General features: G+C 34.0%; 2 protein-coding genes across 7 annotated transcripts; one reads left to right on the top strand and one right to left on the bottom strand.

The window, feature by feature from the left end:
• Positions 1–14,558: 14,558 nt before the first annotated feature.
• Positions 14,559–16,391, bottom strand: LOC135789388 (uncharacterized). 5 transcript variants are annotated; one of them, XM_065299216.1, is made up of 2 exons: positions 16,256–16,391; positions 14,559–15,322 (listed from the first exon to the last, which is right to left on the bottom strand). In XM_065299216.1, the coding sequence occupies exon 2, from the start codon at positions 15,311–15,313 to the stop codon at positions 14,609–14,611; it is 705 nt and encodes a 234-aa protein (XP_065155288.1). In that variant the 5' UTR covers positions 15,314–15,322; positions 16,256–16,391; the 3' UTR covers positions 14,559–14,608. The 5 variants fall into 5 exon arrangements, with proteins under 5 accessions (XP_065155288.1, XP_065155264.1, XP_065155280.1 ...); XM_065299192.1 differs by lacking the exon at positions 16,256–16,391 and adding an exon at positions 15,775–15,916; XM_065299208.1 differs by lacking the exon at positions 16,256–16,391 and adding an exon at positions 15,583–15,720.
• Dic1 (Dicarboxylate carrier 1) lies at positions 15,772–18,885 on the top strand. Of its 2 annotated transcripts, none has more exons than XM_065299180.1 (5): positions 15,772–15,913; positions 16,901–17,086; positions 17,150–17,393; positions 17,587–17,794; positions 17,855–18,885. In XM_065299180.1, the coding sequence occupies exons 2-5, from the start codon at positions 16,921–16,923 to the stop codon at positions 18,098–18,100; spliced, it is 864 nt and encodes a 287-aa protein (XP_065155252.1). In that variant the 5' UTR covers positions 15,772–15,913; positions 16,901–16,920; the 3' UTR covers positions 18,101–18,885. The 2 variants fall into 2 exon arrangements, with proteins under 2 accessions (XP_065155252.1, XP_065155245.1); XM_065299173.1 differs by lacking the exon at positions 15,772–15,913 and adding an exon at positions 16,582–16,792.
• The last annotated feature ends 586 nt before the right edge of the window (positions 18,886–19,471 follow it).

Here is a 19,471-nt window from a genome sequence, read left to right on the forward strand (position 1 = left end):
AATTAAATTCGTGCAAAATAAACCAAGAATTGTTTGCGTACTACGTTAAACAAAACCACAACAAAACAGCAACAACTGAAAACAATGAAGATGAAGATATTATAGACTTGAAATCATTTAATACCAAGTTTAAAATCATCATCACAACTACAAATCTGCAAGAGGTGTACGATGAGTTTGCCGAGCGATTGCTGAAGAAGAGCGAAGAATGCCAAGAAAGAAACAGCGGCTGGGCTTTGTATGCAGTATCACATTTAATCGTAAATATCAATCATTATCAACCTATGCGTGGAGGAACTTACATTGAGTTACCAAAAGAAATTGCTGATAAGCATGCATGTGTTAATGTACAAAACAATGATAATTTTTGTATTGCGTGGTGTATACTGGCAGCTACACATCCTATCAAAAATAATTCACATCGCATTCAGAATTATATACAATATTTCGATGAAATTAATTTAGATAATATTAGTTTGCCCTGCAGAATCAATGATATTCCTATAGTTGAATCAAATAATAATATAAGTATTAATGTATACGGTTTACGATTAGAACATAAAAGTAATAAATATTTCGTTGAAGGTCCCTTGCACTATACAAAAAACAAACGACAATGTCATGTTAATTTATTACTTTTAGAAAAGAACAATATTTATCATTATGTGTTAATTCGAGATTTATCAAGATTAGTAAGCAGTAAAATAAAAGATCGTAATATTCGTTTACATTTTTGCGATGGATGCCTTCAACACTTTAACGAAAGTTTCAAACTAGAAGCACATCTAAAATATGGATGCAACAAAGTGTGTATTCAAATGCCTAATACTAGTAATCTAAAATCAATATATACCGGTGAGCAAGTGGCAGAAAATATTTTAAAATTCACCAATTACGAAAGATCAATGAAAGTACCATTTATAATAGTAGCAGACTTTGAATCATTGCAATTGCCAATTAAAACGTGTATGCCAAATGAAACCAATTCACCATTTATCACTAAAACGCACGAGCATATTCCCTACTCTTTTGCATATTATATTATTTGCAATTTTGATAAGCAATTCAATAAATATGTTACATATACAGGCGAAAATTGTACGTCTGTTTTTATTCAACAATTAACTGCAGATGCACAACTAATTTATGAAAGATATTACAAAATTAAAAAACCCATTCAATTGCCAACGGGGTTTAAAGCATTACAACATTTCTTTGCTGATGAGTGTTTTATCTGCAATCAAAAATTTACTTTAAATAATTGCAAAGTGATGGATCATTGTCATTTAACTGGTGAATACCGAGGCGCGGCACATTCGAAATGTAACTTAAATTTCCAGTTACCTTCGTTTATTCCGGTGTATTTTCATAATTTATCTGGATATGATGCTCATTTATTTATTAAAGAACTAGCAAATACTGATGAGCCAATTGATGTGATTCCAAATAACAAAGAAAAATATATTTCATTTAGCAAAAAAATTAAAGTAAATCAAATTGAAAACAAAAACATCTACCTCACATTACGATTTCTAGATTCATTTAAATTTATGTCTTCAAGTCTGCAGAAGCTCGCTGAAAATTTAACTAATTTTGAACATGTTGCTCACTATTTTCCAAAAAATGAAGATTTACAACTGATGACTAGAAAAGGTGTTTTCCCGTATAAATATGTTGATTCGTGGGAAAAATTAGACGATACTGAATTGCCTTCCATAGAGAATTTTTATAGTAAACTAAATGGTACTGCAATAAGTAAAAGCGACTACGATCATGCTTTGAAGGTTTGGAATCATTTTAATTGCACAAGCATCCGCGAATATTCAAATTTATACTTGAAAGTTGATGTACTTCTATTAGCCGACATTTTTGAAAACTTTAGAAATACGTCTTATAAAACCTATCAATTAGATCCAGCTCACTATTTCACAGCACCCGGTTTAAGTTTTGATGCAATGTTGAAGTCAACAAAGATTGAAATTGAACTTTGACTGACTACACAATGATCAATATGATGCAAAATAGTATTCGAGGAGGTATAAGTCAATGTTCACATCGTTATGCCGAAGCAAATAATGAATATACTCCTCATACATTTGATCCTACTAAACGCAAAAGTTATTTAGCATACTGGGATGCAAACAACTTGTATGGTTGGGCAATGTCACAATGCTTACCGATTGGCAATTTTGAATGGGTTCAAAATACAGATTTAAATGTAATGCAAGTTGCCGATGACAGCGAAGTGGGTTACTTATTAGATATTGACATTGACTACCCCGAAGAATTGCATGATAAACATAACGACTTCCCTTTTCTACCAATAAATCAAGTACCACCAACTTCAAAATTTAATCAGAAAATATTATTAACAACTTTATATAATAAACGTAACTATATCATTCATTATAGAAATTTAAAAAATGCACTACGAAATGGACTGCAATTAAAGAAAATCAATCGAATTTTAAAATTTAAGCAGTCACCTTGGTTAAAAATATACATTGACTTAAATATTAAATTAAGACAAGAAGCACAAAATTCATTTGAAAAAGATTTTTACAAACTAATGATCAATGCCATTTTTGGAAAAACGTGTGAAAATTTATTTAAACGTATTTCGCTTAAATTAGTTAAACATTGGGATAATGATTGTCAAAGACAAGGTGCACGACATTTAATTGCAAAACCAAATTTTAAAAATTGTACAATATTCGATGAAAAATTAGTCGCAATAGAAATGAAAAAAACAAAAGTATTTTATAACAAACCCATTTATATAGGCTTTTGCGTTCTGGAACTCTCAAAATTGTTAATGTACGAATTCTACTATGATTTTGTTAAAGCACACTATCCGAAGAAATGAGCAAATTACTGTATATGGATACGGATAGTCTAACAATTCAATTTTTTAATAAAAATATATATCAATTAATTTACAAATACCCAAATTATTTTGACACATCCAACTTTGAAATTAATAATATAATTTTAAAAATTAAGCTATTCTATTCCTTTGCGAAACAAAAAAGTTATGGGTTTATTCAAAGACGAATATGGTGGTAAAATTTTACGAAAATTTATTGGTGTTAAAGCAAAATGTTACTGCCACTTGCTTAACAGTAATTCTAACAAAATCGAAGGTACAAAGAAACTAAAAGGAATAAAAATGTGTGTTGTTAAAAACTGTATTGATTTTGTAGATTATGAAAATTGTATTTTTGATCAAACCACTAAATATATTAACCAAAATTTGTTTAAATCTGAAAGGCATACCATTTATTCAGTAATCCAGCGAAAAAAGCATTATCTTGTGAGGATGATAAACGATTTATACGAGAAGATAATATATCGAGTTATGCGTGGGGACATTATTTAGTTACATAATTAATGTATTTTTAATTAAATTTTATTATATAAAAATGTATATTAATAAATGTATATAATAAAAGTTTATAATAAATATATATAGTAAATGTAAATTAAGAAATAATTAATTATAATTCTTTCTTTTTTTTTCTCTTAACAAGCATGCACAATAATTCTGGGAAGGAATTACGTTTCTAATCAATATCGCTTTTGGTTTCCTTTAAAATGTACCGTTTTGTTATCATAATAAGCACAAACAATAATTCCTTAGTATAGCTTCTTATCAATATCGGAATTTGGTTTCCTTCACAAACATTATGGCAAAATATTTTCATCATAAGCAAGTCTTATCAAAACCAATAGTTTCCGGTAGTACCCACTCTTACTTTTAGATCTAAGTCAATTATAATTATTAGCAGCCAAAATTAGCTCCGGTTCCGTGTTCAGCTTTGTTAGGAGTACAAACAAAAAAATGTCGCAAGTGACCTCCCGTAAAGAAACAAAGTGGCGAAGAAAGTTGGTGCAAAGCGAAAAGTAGTTTTTCATAGTGATAGTGATGATGAGATCGAACAATTGATGCGGTACATGAAGTAATCGAAAACACCATCGTGTTCGCTGTTTTCGGAACTACCACCGCCATTAAATTCACCATCAAACCTGTATCCGCAAGTAAACCCATTAAACGGCAGATCGACGAAGACTCATTGATTAAATCCAAGATATCACGGAGAGCTTATTATCCATCATAAAGAATATAGCGTCCAGGAATTAAATAAAGTTGCAAAAATCAAATAAAACTTTAATTCCTCTGGCGCAAGTGAAACAAAAACAAATTCATAATAATTCTGCGGAAATTATTAAACACCCGATTTGGAACCAAAATAACGATGGAATTCAAAATGGACTAGCATTCACATTCCTTCCGACAGTTTCCATCACCATGTACAACACCGCGACGATCACCGTCTGACAGCTTTAAAGTAGGGTTCTTCTAATGTGGAAAGAAAATAACCGGAGATGGACGCAACGTTCATATTGAGTTTGAAGAATGCAATTTTTTATATTTTATATTTTTATGATAATTAAATTTTTAATCTTATTTAATTTCTTTTTGAATAGTTAATCAACACAAGGTATCCAGAAGAGTACAATAAAAAATAAATTATATAAGTTTTGAAACAAAAATAAATAAGTTTAAATTGTAAAAATTTAAGTTTTTATTTTAATCTGCGCGTTACAGTCAGCAAGCACCTCGTCACGGCGACCTTAGTACCTCGTCACGGCATCCCCAAACTCCATGTACCCGCCTGAGTATGCAGCACTTCTTCGCTCCGGCATCCTTAAATCTATGTCTTCTTCCATTCTTATCGTTCATCCCTAAAAATCCGCGTGTTGTAATTCTATCAGTACTACTACTGACGTATGTAGTTCGTTGTCGTCGTCGTCGTCGTCGTCGTCGTCGTCGTCGTCATGGCGGTCGCTCGCTTCTTGGGTGTGGTCACTACACCGTTTTTTGCTTTTCTTTCTTCAAAAATTCAAATCTGATGAACGCCGACAAATACCGAAGGCTCAAGTTTCAAAATTCAAATCTACGAACGCCGACAAATACCGAAGGCTTTAGTTTCTAAATTCAAATCTCCGATGAACGCCGACAAATACCGATGGCCTCCCACCAACACGACATCTAGCGACAAAATCCATACCCTCAACACGACATCTAGCGACAAAATCCATACTCCCCACTAACGCGACATTTAGTAAGCGACAAAATTTTAAACACACCACCTCCCACTCCCCGTAGATATAAATCGCGGGTTTGAAACCACCTCCGAAGGTGGGAGGAGGATGTATGGGGCAGATATAAATCGCGGAGCCCTGAAACCACCCGGAAGGTGGAGGAGTGGGTATAGCTTAAATCTGCGTTGACCGCAAAACAGCATAAAACGACGAAATTTCTTTTATTATCTGTTTTTAATAAAATTGCTTTATTTGAACGATTTCCCAACGATCAAAAATGCTTGAAATTATTATTATAGCAAAACAGCTCGTTTTAAGCTTACATCTGCGTTTTAACGCGCAAACTGCATAACAACGACAAATATTTTTATTATTTGTTTTAATAATATTGCTTCTATTTGAATGATTTCAACGATTTAAAATGCTTGAAAATTATTATTGCAGCAAAACAGCACATTTTGAGCTTACATCTGCGTTTTATCGCGTAAACAGCATAAAACGACGAAATTTTATTATTCGTTTTTAACAAAATTCGTTTCTATTTGAAACGATTTCAACGATCTAAATTCGCTTTGAAAATTAACGTAAAACAGCATAGAAAACGACAAAATTTTTATTATTCGTTTTACCAAAATTGCCCCCCTATTTGAAACAATTTCAACGATATAAAAATGCTTGAAAATTATTATCTCAGCAAAACAGCTCATTTTTGCTTTAAATCTGCGTTTCAACGCGTGAAACAGCATGTAAAACGATGTTTTATTACTCAAGTTTTTAATAAAATTGCTTCTATTTGAACGATTTCAACGATCTAAATTGCTTGAAAAATTAACGTGTAAAACAGCATAGAAACGACAAAATTTTTATTATTCGTTTTAACAAAATTGTTCCTATTTGAATAATTTCAACGATATAAAATGCTTGGAGTACCTATTATCACAGCAAAAACAGCTCGTTTTTGGCTTAAATCTGCGTTTTAACGCGTAAAACAACATATAAAACATTAAAATTTTTTATTATTCGTTTTTTTTTTTAATAAAATTGCTATTATTTGAACGATTTCAACGATCTAAAATGCTTGAAAATTATTATTATAGCAAAACAGCTCGTTTTAAGCTTAAATCTGCGTTTTAACGCGTAAAACAACATAAAAAGCCACGATATTTTTAGTATATCATTTTAATCAAATTGCTTCTATCGGAACGATTTCAAACGATTCAAAACGCTTAAAAATTATTATTATTGCAAAACAGCTCGTTTTAAGCTTAAATCTGCGTTTTAACGCGTATAACAACATAAAAACGATAAAATTTTTATTATTCGTTTTTAACAAAATTGCATCAATTTGAACGATTTGAACAATATAAAAATGCTTGAAAATTATTATTATAGTAGAAAACAGTCGTTTTGTTACCCGCGTTTTTACGGCGAAACAAACATAAAACGATGCCTGGCTATTCGTTTTTTAATAAAATTGCTTCTATTTAAACGATTTAACGATTTAAAATGTTTGAAAATTATTTATACAGCAAAACAAACACGTTTTGAGCTTTCTTAAATCTGGTAAGCACCGCGTAAAACAAATACAAAAACGACGAAATTTTATTATTTGTTTTAATAATACGTTTCTATTTGAACTATTTTACCGATTTTAAAAATGCTTGAAAATTAATATTAAAGCAAAACAACACGTTTTAAGCTTAAATCTGCATTTTAACGCGTAAAACAACATAAAAACGACGAAATTTTTATTATTCGTTTTTTAATAAAATTGCATCAATTTGAAACGATTTTGAACGATATAAAATTTACTGGCAACATTATTATAGCAAAACAGCCTGTTTTAGTTTAAATCTGCGTTTTTTACCGCGTAAAACAACAACATAAAACGATAAAATTTTTATTATTCGGTTTTTTAATAAAATTGCTATTATTTGAGCCTATTTCCAACGATCTAAAATGCTTAAAAATTATTATTATTGCAAAAACAGCTCGTTTTGCTTAAATCTGCGTTTTAACACGTAAAACAAATATAAAAACGATAACATTTTTACATTCGTTTTTTTAAATAAAATTGCTATTATTTAAACGATTTCAACGATCTAAAATGCATGAAAATTATTATTATAGCAAAACAGCTCGTTTTAAGCTTAAATCTGCGTTTTAACGCGTAAAACAACATAAAAACGACGATATTTTTATTATATCTTTTTTAATCAAATTGCTTCTATTTGAACGATTTCAACGATCTGAAATGCTTGAAAAATACTCTTAATATAACAAAAGTACAGCTCGTTTTAAGCTTTAAATCTGCGTTTTATCATGCAAAACAACACATAAAAAAACGACGTGAGGAGTTTTATTATATCTTTTTAATCAAATTGCTTCTATTTGAACGATTTCAACGATCTAAAATGCTTGAAAATTATTATTATAGCAAAACAGCTCGTTTTAAGCTTACATCTGCGTTTTAACGCGTAAAACAGCATAAAAACAACGAAATTTTTATTATTCGTTTTTAATTAAAATTACTTGTGTTTAAACAATTTCAACGATTTAAAATGCTTGAAAATTATTATTATAACAAAAATAACACGTTTTGAGCTTAAACCTGCGTTTTAACGCGTAAAACAGCATAAAAACGACGAAATTTTTATTGTTCGTTCTTTACATTGCATCTATTGGAACGATTTCAATTGATCAAAATATTTGAAAATGATTATTATAAATAAAATAACACGTTTGAGTTTAAACTGCGTTTTAACGCGTAAAACAGCATAAAAACGATGAAACTTTTTATTATCTGTTTTTAATAAAATTGTAATATTGCGTCTATTTGAACGATTTCAACGATCTAAAATGCTTGAAAATGCTTATTTTAGCAAAACAGCACGTTTTGAGCTTTAATCTGCGTTTTAACGCGTAAAACAGCATAAAAACGACGAATTTTTATTATTCGTTTTTTATTAATATTGCGTCTATTTGAACGATTTCAACGATCTAAAATGCTTGAAAATGCTTATTTTAGCAAAACAGCACGTTTTGAGCTTTAATCTGCGTTTTAACGCGTAAAACAGCATAAAACGACGAATTTTTATTATTCGTTTTTATTAATATTGCGTCTATTTGAACGATTTCAACGATCTAAAATGCTTGAAAATGCTTATTTTAGCAAAACAGCACGTTTTGAGCTTTAATCTGCGTTTTAACGCGTAAAACAGCATAAAACGACGAATTTTTATTATTCGTTTTTATTAATATTGCGTCTATTTGAACGATTTCAACGATCTAAAATGCTTGAAAATGCTTATTTTAGCAAAACAGCACGTTTTGAGCTTTAATCTGCGTTTTAACGCGTAAAACAGCATAAAACGACGAATTTTTATTATTCGTTTTTATTAATATTGCGTCTATTTGAACGATTTCAACGATCTAAAATGCTTGAAAATGCTTATTTTAGCAAAACAGCACGTTTTGAGCTTTAATCTGCGTTTTAACGCGTAAAACAGCATAAAACGACGAATTTTTATTATTCGTTTTTATTAATATTGCGTCTATTTGAACGATTTCAACGATCTAAAATGCTTGAAAATGCTTATTTTAGCAAAACAGCACGTTTTGAGCTTTAATCTGCGTTTTAACGCGTAAAACAGCATAAAACGACGAATTTTTATTATTCGTTTTTATTAATATTGCGTCTATTTGAACGATTTCAACGATCTAAAATGCTTGAAAATGCTTATTTTAGCAAAACAGCACGTTTTGAGCTTTAATCTGCGTTTTAACGCGTAAAACAGCATAAAACGACGATTATTTGTTTACGATGGCGCTTCAGCATTGCGGCATCGAAAATTCATAATATTTTCGTGTAAACGAATATTAGCTACGCCTATGCATCAAAATCGAATCGATACGCGATGGAGGGCCAATAAAACTATAAATCCATATGTGAACAAAAATCTACAAAAACTAAGTTTACTTCTGGTAAAAAAAGTTGCTATTGTATTAATAAAACAAACCCTCGATTTGGGCTTAGATTAAGGCGTCATTTTCACTTGATTATGCGCGCATGAGTTGCCTGATAATAATATAGGTGATCAGCTCGATTTGAATCGAGCAATCAAGGCTGGGCGATACCAAGTTCAATAAAAGAAAGTAAAATGACGGAAATACGCGCCACCGCATGGTCATTGCGTCTTCGATTGTTAAATCCGTAAATGAGAAAATTACTTTGACCTTTCCACAAGGTTTCGTGTTTGGCGGTACGTTATGGAAGCGGTCTACGACAAAGAAAGTTTGGATACGAATCGGACACTAATCATGTTTTAACATTTAAGCCTTCATTATGTTCCATCAATCGAATGTTGTTGTCAACTCTTTCTGTCATTATTTTATCATTGGCATTTCAAGAATGTGTAACAAATTACAACGTGGCTGGATCGCGCTTAATTGCCACCAGTGCGACGTGATCATCATTGTGTCGTCAATAATATTTATCGATTCATCATTATGATAAATTTCTATTTCCTGATAAATAAATAACTATCTCGAATGAACTTGACCGCTAATTTCAAATTGATGCACCGTGGCGACCTTCTCAGTGTAAAATATTTAATAAATCATACGTCATTTATAATTACAAAGTAATGAAAATTTGTAAAGAAGCTCGACTATGATCTGAATAAAACATGCATGACTATAAATAAACATTTACTTGTTCTAAGTAATGAAAAGAAACTGATAAACTTCGAAGAATGTAAACAAATATCTATGAAAGTTGAGTACACTGTTGTCATTGGTTAATTTTATCTACACATGCAGACTTGTTTAAATTGATTATTATATACCCAGAAATTCCGAATGAGTCACGTGTCGCCCTTAATTTCTAAGCGTTTCAGGAAGAATAAAAGTAAGCTTGCACCCCTCGTTAATCGGTTTTATTGGGTGTTACTGACCAGATTATTCCGGATGAACAAATAAAAACGCTAGAAAACATGTTCTAGGACGAACTGTTCTCACCTTTGATTTTGAGTGAATAAAACTCTGGTTCTCATCACTTGAGCGGATTGATGCGCACTGCCACCATAAGTCGCTCTTCGGCGCTATTTTCTGGCGGTTTTCGACGTATCGCTATCAGAACCTCGACGGCGGATTCGGAACCCATAGTGCCGGTCTGGATACGTTTACGTTTCTGACCGAATCTTGATTGCTTACAGTTTCCTCGGCCACCACACAAATGTTTATCAAAAAACAATCAAAAATACGTTCACTTTTCACATTATTTTAACCATCAATTGAAAGGACAAAATACATTTTAATTGCGATAATTAAACAAAAAATAATTTTTCTTTGATTTGTAGTTTGAGGTGAACGAGTCATGCGATGCAATACTGCACAACCGCGCAGGACGTATGAGCGCCAAACTCAACTAAAAACCATAGTAATCGTATTGTGCAGGCGTCGCGACGCCGCCACCGCGGTGGTGCAGCTTTTGTCGTCTTGGCTACACCAAGCACAACATCAACAGCAACTTACGTACACGCCGAAGATTCATAAACCTACGCTGCATTCCCTCGCTTCAACCACTTGGTTCGGTCGTTACCTGACGTCCACCAAATTTCAAAAAAGCGCTCGTTATGAAATTTATGAAAATATTATGCGTTAATGCACGGTGCGTCCGTGGTTAAACTAACACCTGATTTATTGATTCACCATGCATAGCATAAGACGGCATGAAGTAATTAATGCTTTGGTTATTAAATTGATTTGATATTAAGTTGCTTTTTTCTCACCAACGAACCGAAATGCACTTTTTATTTACTTCCAGCGATAAGTGCATCTAAATTTGTGTTTTGTGATAAATGACCGAATGCATGAATTTTTCAGGTTTTTCCGCTAATGATATTGAGCTTTGCACAACGCGTAAAATATCTACGAAAATCAATTCAGTTATTTATTGAATGCATGATTGATAGTAATATTACCTAGACGTTCAAATAATACATAACTTGGGTACGCACATGCGGTAAATATTAAAAGGACTTCAAGGATACTATCATTTAGTAAATAGTAGTTCTAAAAGGGAAAAGATATGTGTGCATTACCTACATTCATCCACGCAGGCTAAATTATTTATTTATTTTGCACATTGCATTAATAATGCACTTAGTTTACACAATAATCAATGATTGAGTTGCGATATCAAAACCATACACAACATTTATTATATTTTTACTAATTGCTTTTCTTTTGTTTTGAAGGTTTTTAATGTATTCCTTTTACTTTAAACATCTCTTACATTTACTGATATCAATCTGATTGTTTTTCAAATTCTGAATAAATTGCGCAGCAAAATTGAAAAAACAACGTAATTCAGGTTCCAAATGCCACATTCATGTCATTTATGCAATTTAGTGCTATGAATAATTAGTCTAGTAGATGCTCCACTAGATAGCACGATGACTATCTGTCTGCGTGCGGCGGTGTTCGTGTGAATCTGAGTCAGGATTCGAAACCAGTTCACGCGTGGGCGGCGCGTTTGCCGCATTCTCCACTGACACCATTAGATTGCAGCCTGCACCAACTGCATGCGGAGTATCCTTTAAATGAGGGTGCATTAATACATTTTAGGTGACCGTGTTTCAGCCGGCTTGCACACGATCATATCGCAAAGTCGACGCCAACTGCTGCAATTCGATTAAAAATGCATTTGAAATGTGGACACAGCCGCAATTTTCCCAGCCGGACCGAACCAATTATTAAAGTTTGCCATGGAATTACAAACTCGATATTAACACTGTTAAAATAAATACCTATGTACATACAAAGAATTAAATTATCTGGAAATTTGTTAGCCTTGTCCTGTCCAAAAGTTCCACCGTTTGAATTTGAGTAATTTGCGTAAAAACATTTCATTTGCGCGAGTATGACGTGCTGGATTTAATTGAGCGGCAGAAGGAACGCCATTTGCGATTCAAGGGCATCCCGCAGTTTCCTTGGTTTTTCCGTCGGAAACCTCAGGCGGCTCAAGTACACGCTCCGTACATATTTAACTCGGCATTGAATAATTAATTCGCGAATGACGTAAAGTTCGCAGCGTGCGCGCGGACATGGTATGCACAACAAGTGACCGCCAAACGCAATTTAACTGATTGCCATTTTTCCGACGATATTAGAATGTTTGCGTCGTGCATACAAAGCGGGACCAATTTGGCGGTTTTCTCGAGCGTCACAATCCATATTTCATATGGAAATCTCAAAGATCTTTATCGTCTTCGATCAAAATAGAAATAAGCCACATTGGGTTGTGCGTATTAGATACTTCTGGTTAATTAAATAAATTATGTTTCTAAAGTAAATAAATAATCAATGACTGATAAGCTGCATTAGTTTCTTTGACATAAGGTTACATTTAAAAAAAATATGTTGTTAATTACTTGGTTAGTTAGTTTTGGCGACTTGGAGTTTAAGGTGAGCTTTCCCTTGTCCTTGATAAAGGCCCAACCAATTTGTGTAAAAGCTATGGCTTACTGTGCGCGATAGCGGCTTGCGGCGTGAAAAATAGTGTTTAACCTTAACATTGAACATTGACCGAACCAGTCAAGGGAGGTTACAGCTCCAACCAGCCCTCCGTCAAAGTATTACCATGTCCGAAACATGCAAGCTTTCAAAACACCTCGTACCTCGAATGTTTTTCCAGCACCCTGGGCGCGCATTGTTAGATTAGTTGGTAGATTTCTGCCGCCTGCCGTTTACACGACTAATCAATATTTTTTGTTTTAATTAAATTGTATACCACCCGCACGAATGCCAAGAACCACACGCGTTGCGGCTACACGTGGCTCTTTAAGATGTTAAAATTAGATGGGTACACATGCATTAAATTCGCTTGGATTTTCTATTTTTGGTGCAAGGCACACAAAAGAAAACTTTAAAGGTATAAAACCGCAAGGTACATTTTGGCGCCGCAGTGAAAAGCGATTATTCTGTTAATATTTCACGCTGTTATTTTAAGTACTTGCGGTAGGAAACTACATGTCGATAACGTCGTGAAAAAATGATGTGGATATGAACGTGACCAGTCAGAGCTGTATAATTTTCTTTCCTCCGACACGTTTGCTCGCCGATATTTACTGAGCTTCCAAACTTTGAAAGGCTCAGAAATTATTTAAACCACTGTTATGATCCTGAGAGTAATACTTTGTTACTTATTGATTTCATTTGCTACCCAAGTCGCAAGAAATACCTACACGAAGTATGGTAAGGTGTAATTAAAACAGAAACTTATATTTAACTCAAGCTTCAAGTATAACAAAAAATATGTTTTTTTTTTAATTTTTCTATAAATTTTCGTAATTTCTTTTCTCTGATACGAAAGTTCTTGGGTCGAAAGATAAATAACTCAATAGCTACATTAACTATTGGAGAATTCAGTGTAATGATTTTTCCTGCCTTTGTAAACAAAGTTTAAATTGTTATTGTTTATTTTTTGCATATGAAATATAAAGAAAATGAATAATTCAGTGTTTTCCACATTTCATGGAAGTTAAAAGAGTTAAACAAAAATGGTTTTCAAATTCACGTGCAGGGAGGAATTTTACATTATGAAATTTTTAGTTTATTTAAAACTTAAAATGCCCGGCGCCTCCACCAATTTTTTATTAATCGTCTGTTTTTTTCTTATCTTCAACGTTGAATACGTAATCCATAGTTATATTTATTTCAGATTGAATTAAATGTAGAAAAAGAAGATGTTAAAAAACTACCAATTACTCTATTGTTGTAGAAGATATAGGTTATTTTTCACAGCACGTGCGTAAAATTTTAGAATAACCATTATTGATGAGCATTTTAGAGCCCTTCATGAGGGTTCAACGGGTTGCAAATGTATGCACCTGGTTAAGACACTCTTATGATGACACCATCAGACGTAAGATGACCTATACCGTTTTATTGATACAGGGGATATAGCGTAAATAATTTTCTTTATAATTTGCAAAATTATCCAGTTTTGACGTGCCGTTTAGTGTATTTCATAAGGGATTAAGGTGTACAGTGGATATGTTGTAAAAGAGTTATTTTCCTATCATATAACAACAAGAAACCCGGAATTGTTCCATTGTTACCGGAGATATAACTTTCACCGACTTTTCCTGAACACTTTTTAAAGTTTTGGAGGGTGGAAAATGTGCTCATGTTCAAAAAGTAATTATTACGTGATGATGAAATCCCCAAATAGGTCTTTTTTTGTCTGAATTACTAAGTATTCTCCACATTTTAGGTGATTTCTTAAGGTGCACCTAGTCCCTGTCGCCCTTTTTGAGACTTCTTTATCTAAAACAATACAATTTGACTCACACAATAAGAATACTGTTGAATCAAGGCAAATCCAGAAATATAATAATATTTACACCAGAGACTATATTTTTGGTTGGGAAGTGAAGAAAAAGGAATTGTTTCATTGTAGTTTATTTACAAACATAATTAGTATAAAAAAATCAATTTAAGAAATCAAAAAGTTGCCGGGAGCAATAATATCAACCCCATACTCCCTAACTTTATAGTGATAAGTGATTAATTTCCGGTTCCTGAGAACTTTCAGTATCCCTGAGATGTCATCACTCCGCCCCGTTTTCATTAGCGAAACGTCGATAATACAATCAGCCGAATATTCTAAATCGCTGCTGAGGATCCTATCATTTTCGTCACCAACATGCAGCCCCACAATATATCTAATAGTTTCATTATAAAACTCGCCTAATAACATATTGAGGAAATTTATACTCTCCGCTACATCATGAGTGCAGTCTTGAATATGAGTATAATCATCAATAAATACCCAACATTTATAGTTTGTATTTTCTGTAACATTCTGTTGAATTCTTCTTTGAATAGTACTTAATAAGTCCACCGAAGGCAACTGATTATTCAATAAATCTAAAACAATACTCTGCAGATCAATAACATGAACCATACCAGATTGCACTTTATTGATCAAGTTAAGTCCAATTTTCTTCGCAACACATTCATAATGAGGCAGAGAATTATGAGTCAATAGCAGTAAGACCCTATTATTTTCATCCAGCAAAGCCTGCTTCATCAAGTAAGCAAACACAAAGTTGGAGTCAGCAAGATGCTGTTCCTTGACCACCAAGAGTTGATCACTAGGCTGGCAACCAAATGCTTGAAAACACTGCCTTGCATCCATCTTCAAAGTCTGGAAAACATACAGGATTTAATAATACATCTGCAGTGGCTTGTTGGAAGGGATGAAAATCAATAAACAAGGGGATGTGCATGCTTGCCAGTATCAGAACACAGCAACAAGCTGTGATAACCTCACAAAACCGTGCGCGAAATTAACGGGAAGCGACGAGTCAATGCCGTTATCAACAAATTACTAAGTAGAGCTGTACTTGCGGTGAGACACACGCCACAGACACGCGTTCACGATGAGTTCCATAAACGTGCGCCTACCTAGGCTGGGGACACAACTGGGTCAAGGCAAGTATCACTTTCAAATTTCTATGATGAACGCGGCGACCAGAGAAAAAAGCGAACGACGACACTCAGTCCGTGTGCCACCGTGCCACCGACAACGATTGCGATGAGAGTGGAATTATTGAGTGTGATAACGACGAAGTAGATAGCGCGTATAACGAGGCTAACCTTGAAGCAATTAAATAATTTAGCTTTAATGCCGAATCGTCACAGTGTGCGTTGTGGTACTAGGGTCCGCCGCATGGTCTCGTGCTTTCTTCCACTCTACGATTTCCATCCGATATTGTGTGATAACAGAGATTTCCCGGTGAGTATTCGAATTTTCACTGCGTCCTACGAACTAACTTTATTCAACTTAAACTATGACGTGTGTCATAACCTGCGACAAGATGACAAGTTGTTGAAAGTCGTACTAGAGGGCGCCACGTACATTAAAAAAGAATAAAAAGTAAAATTCAAAAGTTTGGAAAGTTTCATGCATGCATTTTGATTATCACGCGATGTACAATCAATGAAAACGTGGTTGTTATCGCCATTACTTAACAAAATCATCTGATAAACTATATATCGCGTGGCCACTAGTAAGATTGAGTTTCATTAAGTTTCAAGGTGAATCCCACTTGATCACGATAAATAAAAAACTGATTACTTGCAAGTTCTCTGGAAACAAACGCCACTTTAAAATGTTGTATTATTTTGCCAAGTAGACACATTTTATACATGCATGTATGTATAAAATGCGCGAGGTCGTTTATTCCAAATGCGATTCGAATGTAAAGTAAGTGTGTCTGGTTTATGAGCTTGATTTTCAAGTTTTCCATGGCGGATTGGAGCGTGAGTTGCTAATGTCGAACGCATACAATTACGTAACAATTCAACGTGCTTCATGCGACCAATTAGGACGCAGTTGACGTTTCGCGCTTTCGACGTTTCGTATCGTGACGTGATGTTTGAACAAAGTTTTCGCGCACTGTTAGACACCATGACCGCGCGTATGTAACACCACTGCGCCCGAAGTCGCTGTACAAAATTCTAGTTCTGTTAATATCTTGCGTCCACAAATGTTTCGCGTCTGTTTACTCATCAATTCGTGCCGCGATTAGCCGCAGCACTTCTCGATAACGCCGGGGTTATCAACGGGCCCTCTGCGTTTCTTTTGACGAGTACTTCAAGTGTCGCAGTCCCAGTAAGTAAACTTCTTTAACTGCGCCAAGTTTTGATTAGCTTAGTCGCATTTGCGTCTTTAACAAGTGCTTGTGCGAATAGAACTAAGGAATTATGGCGTTGGTTGCAGAAAGTACTTCCAGCGCCAAGATGACCGAGCAGAAAAGGGTCGGTCGGTGGTACTTCGGCGGGTTGTCATCCGCCGGAGCCGCTTGCATCACGCACCCCATTGATTTGATTAAAGTGCATCTTCAAACGCAACAAACCGGCAAGTTGGGCATTCTGCAAACGACAATGCAGGTTGTACGACGAGATGGTAGGAAATGTTTGGTTTTTGAGCACTTGTATGCAATTTGTAAAAGCGTTTTGATTCTCTTAGGATTTTTTGCATTGTACAATGGCATTTCCGCATCGTTGTTGCGACAGTTGACATATTCAACTACACGATTCGGTATCTATGAGATGGCGAAACAGTCCTTGGGCACTACGCAACCATCTTTTGGAATCGCCGTGTCTATGGCGGCGTTGGCAGGCGCCGCAGGTGGTTTAGTTGGAACTCCTGGTGATATGATCAACGTACGCATGCAGAACGATATGAAATTACCACCTGAACAACGCAGAAAGTGAGTATCATTCACTCAGTATATGCAACGCTGATAAATTGCCACATAAAATACGACATTGTAATGCCCTTGAGCGTATTACACTACAACCTTGTTTATTAATGATAAATGAATTTAATTGATAATAATTATTATTATTAGTTCAATGTAATGCATGACTACCCTTAACCATTCAGAGTAAATTTGTTTTTAGTTATAAACATGCAATAGATGGTTTAGTACGCGTCGCTTCTGAAGAAGGCCCGACGAAATTATTTAATGGTGCGACTGCCGCCACCACCAGGGCTGTATTTATGACCATTGGCCAGCTGGCATTTTACGACCTCGTCAAGAAATATTTACTCGGCACTGGGATGTTCAAGGATAATACCACCACGCATTTCCTTTCGAGTTTAACAGCTGTAGGAGAATACAACATTTATTTACTGATTTCCTTTATTATTCTTGTCTAATTATTTTAGGGTTTGATTGCCACGACACTAACGCAACCGATGGATGTGATAAAAACACGCATGATGAACAGTAAACCAGGAGAATTTGCAGGTATCTGGGATGCGGTAAAGTACACCGCCAAATTAGGCCCTCTGGGCTTCTACAAGGGTTACATTCCGGCGTTTGTGCGTCTCGGCCCGCACACCATCCTCACGTTCCTATTCCTCGAGCAATTGAGATTGAACTTTGGTTTTATCAAACCAGAAAAGTCCTAGATCGCCCATAAGTCTATACAGTTTAAATTTAAATAAGTCAAAGTCCAAGACGTGCATTTAATGCATTCGTGTATTTTTATTAGGAGCAATGCGAATTGATGAGTAGTTAAATTTAATTCGTGCACTAAATTCGATGTGATACTGGTTTCGAAAAAAAACCAGTCGAACGCAACATTCAGCAAATACCATTCCGTACGCATAAGTTTTAAATTGTTATGTGCATGTCACGCAAATGAATGCATTAACACAAAGTTCAACTACAACTCACCGATGGAATGTTTGCTGGTCAAACGTCCAAGCGCTGGGTTCGCATAGATAATTATACAGAGCACAATATATATTATGATGTGATAGTGACAAAATTTGAAGCTATTTTCACACACAAGCAGTTAAATCGTTCCACAACACATCAAAGAGCGCACTGAATATATTTATATTTTCTATTGCGATGTTTACAGAGAGAACTAATTTTATAATGACATATTACGCTTTACTCAATCGATGTATTTATGCATTTATGAATGAGGAACGAAGCAAAAGACAAACGACACGATGTTGAACTATGTTGTTGTGATATACTGTAATAAACTGCATTTTATGCTGGTTATGAATATTTTAAGCACTAATATGTATTGAAAACAGGCCAGAGACGAAGCATTCCAAAATTCGGACCAAACGGGAAATGAGATATTTTATTATTAAACTGTTGGTATATTTTGCAATAAATATGTGTAACATTGTAGGCAATTGAAGGATATTAAATAAATTATATGTGAGGCAATTAATTTCAAATGTTTTTACTTTTTCTACTCATATCACTGGACATATTAAAATCGCAGAAACTAGATAGATGTATTGAAACAATTCAAAATAAATTACAAGAAGAAAATAAACGCAAGACTTTTGATTTATCTTTATTTAATACAAATTACGCAATAATAACATTATAGTATTTATAATTTCTTACATATGTATGTTTTTTTTATCTCCTCTTAATTATAATTAAGTAAACATTACATTATATAATCAATTAATTAAGTATAACAATAACCTGGGTAATAATTTTTCAAGTTTACATTCATTGGTTCTAAACGATTTTTAGAAACGCTTTAACTACCCTATCTTATAGATATTAGTCTGTAGCATATTCTCTGCGAGTTGTACCTATTTATCTCTGTTAGTTTACGAGATATTCGCGATTGAATAAAATGGGCAAAAATTGCAAAATGTCACTTTTAGCACTTTCCTCAGATTTCCCGTTTTAACTATCCTATCTGATGAAGGATTGGGTCCGTAGATTAAGATGCTGCGTCAGGTCGCTAAATATACTCTTTTAGTTTTACGAGATATTCGCGATTGAATAAAATGGGC

The sequence above is a fragment of the Atheta coriaria genome, unplaced genomic scaffold (genome assembly GCF_025399875.1).
Source record: "Atheta coriaria isolate IRGN ID8LTWV9N9 unplaced genomic scaffold, Caltech_Dcor_3.1 hic_scaffold_1_pilon, whole genome shotgun sequence".
NCBI classification, from domain to species: Eukaryota; Metazoa; Arthropoda; class Insecta; order Coleoptera; family Staphylinidae; genus Dalotia; species Dalotia coriaria.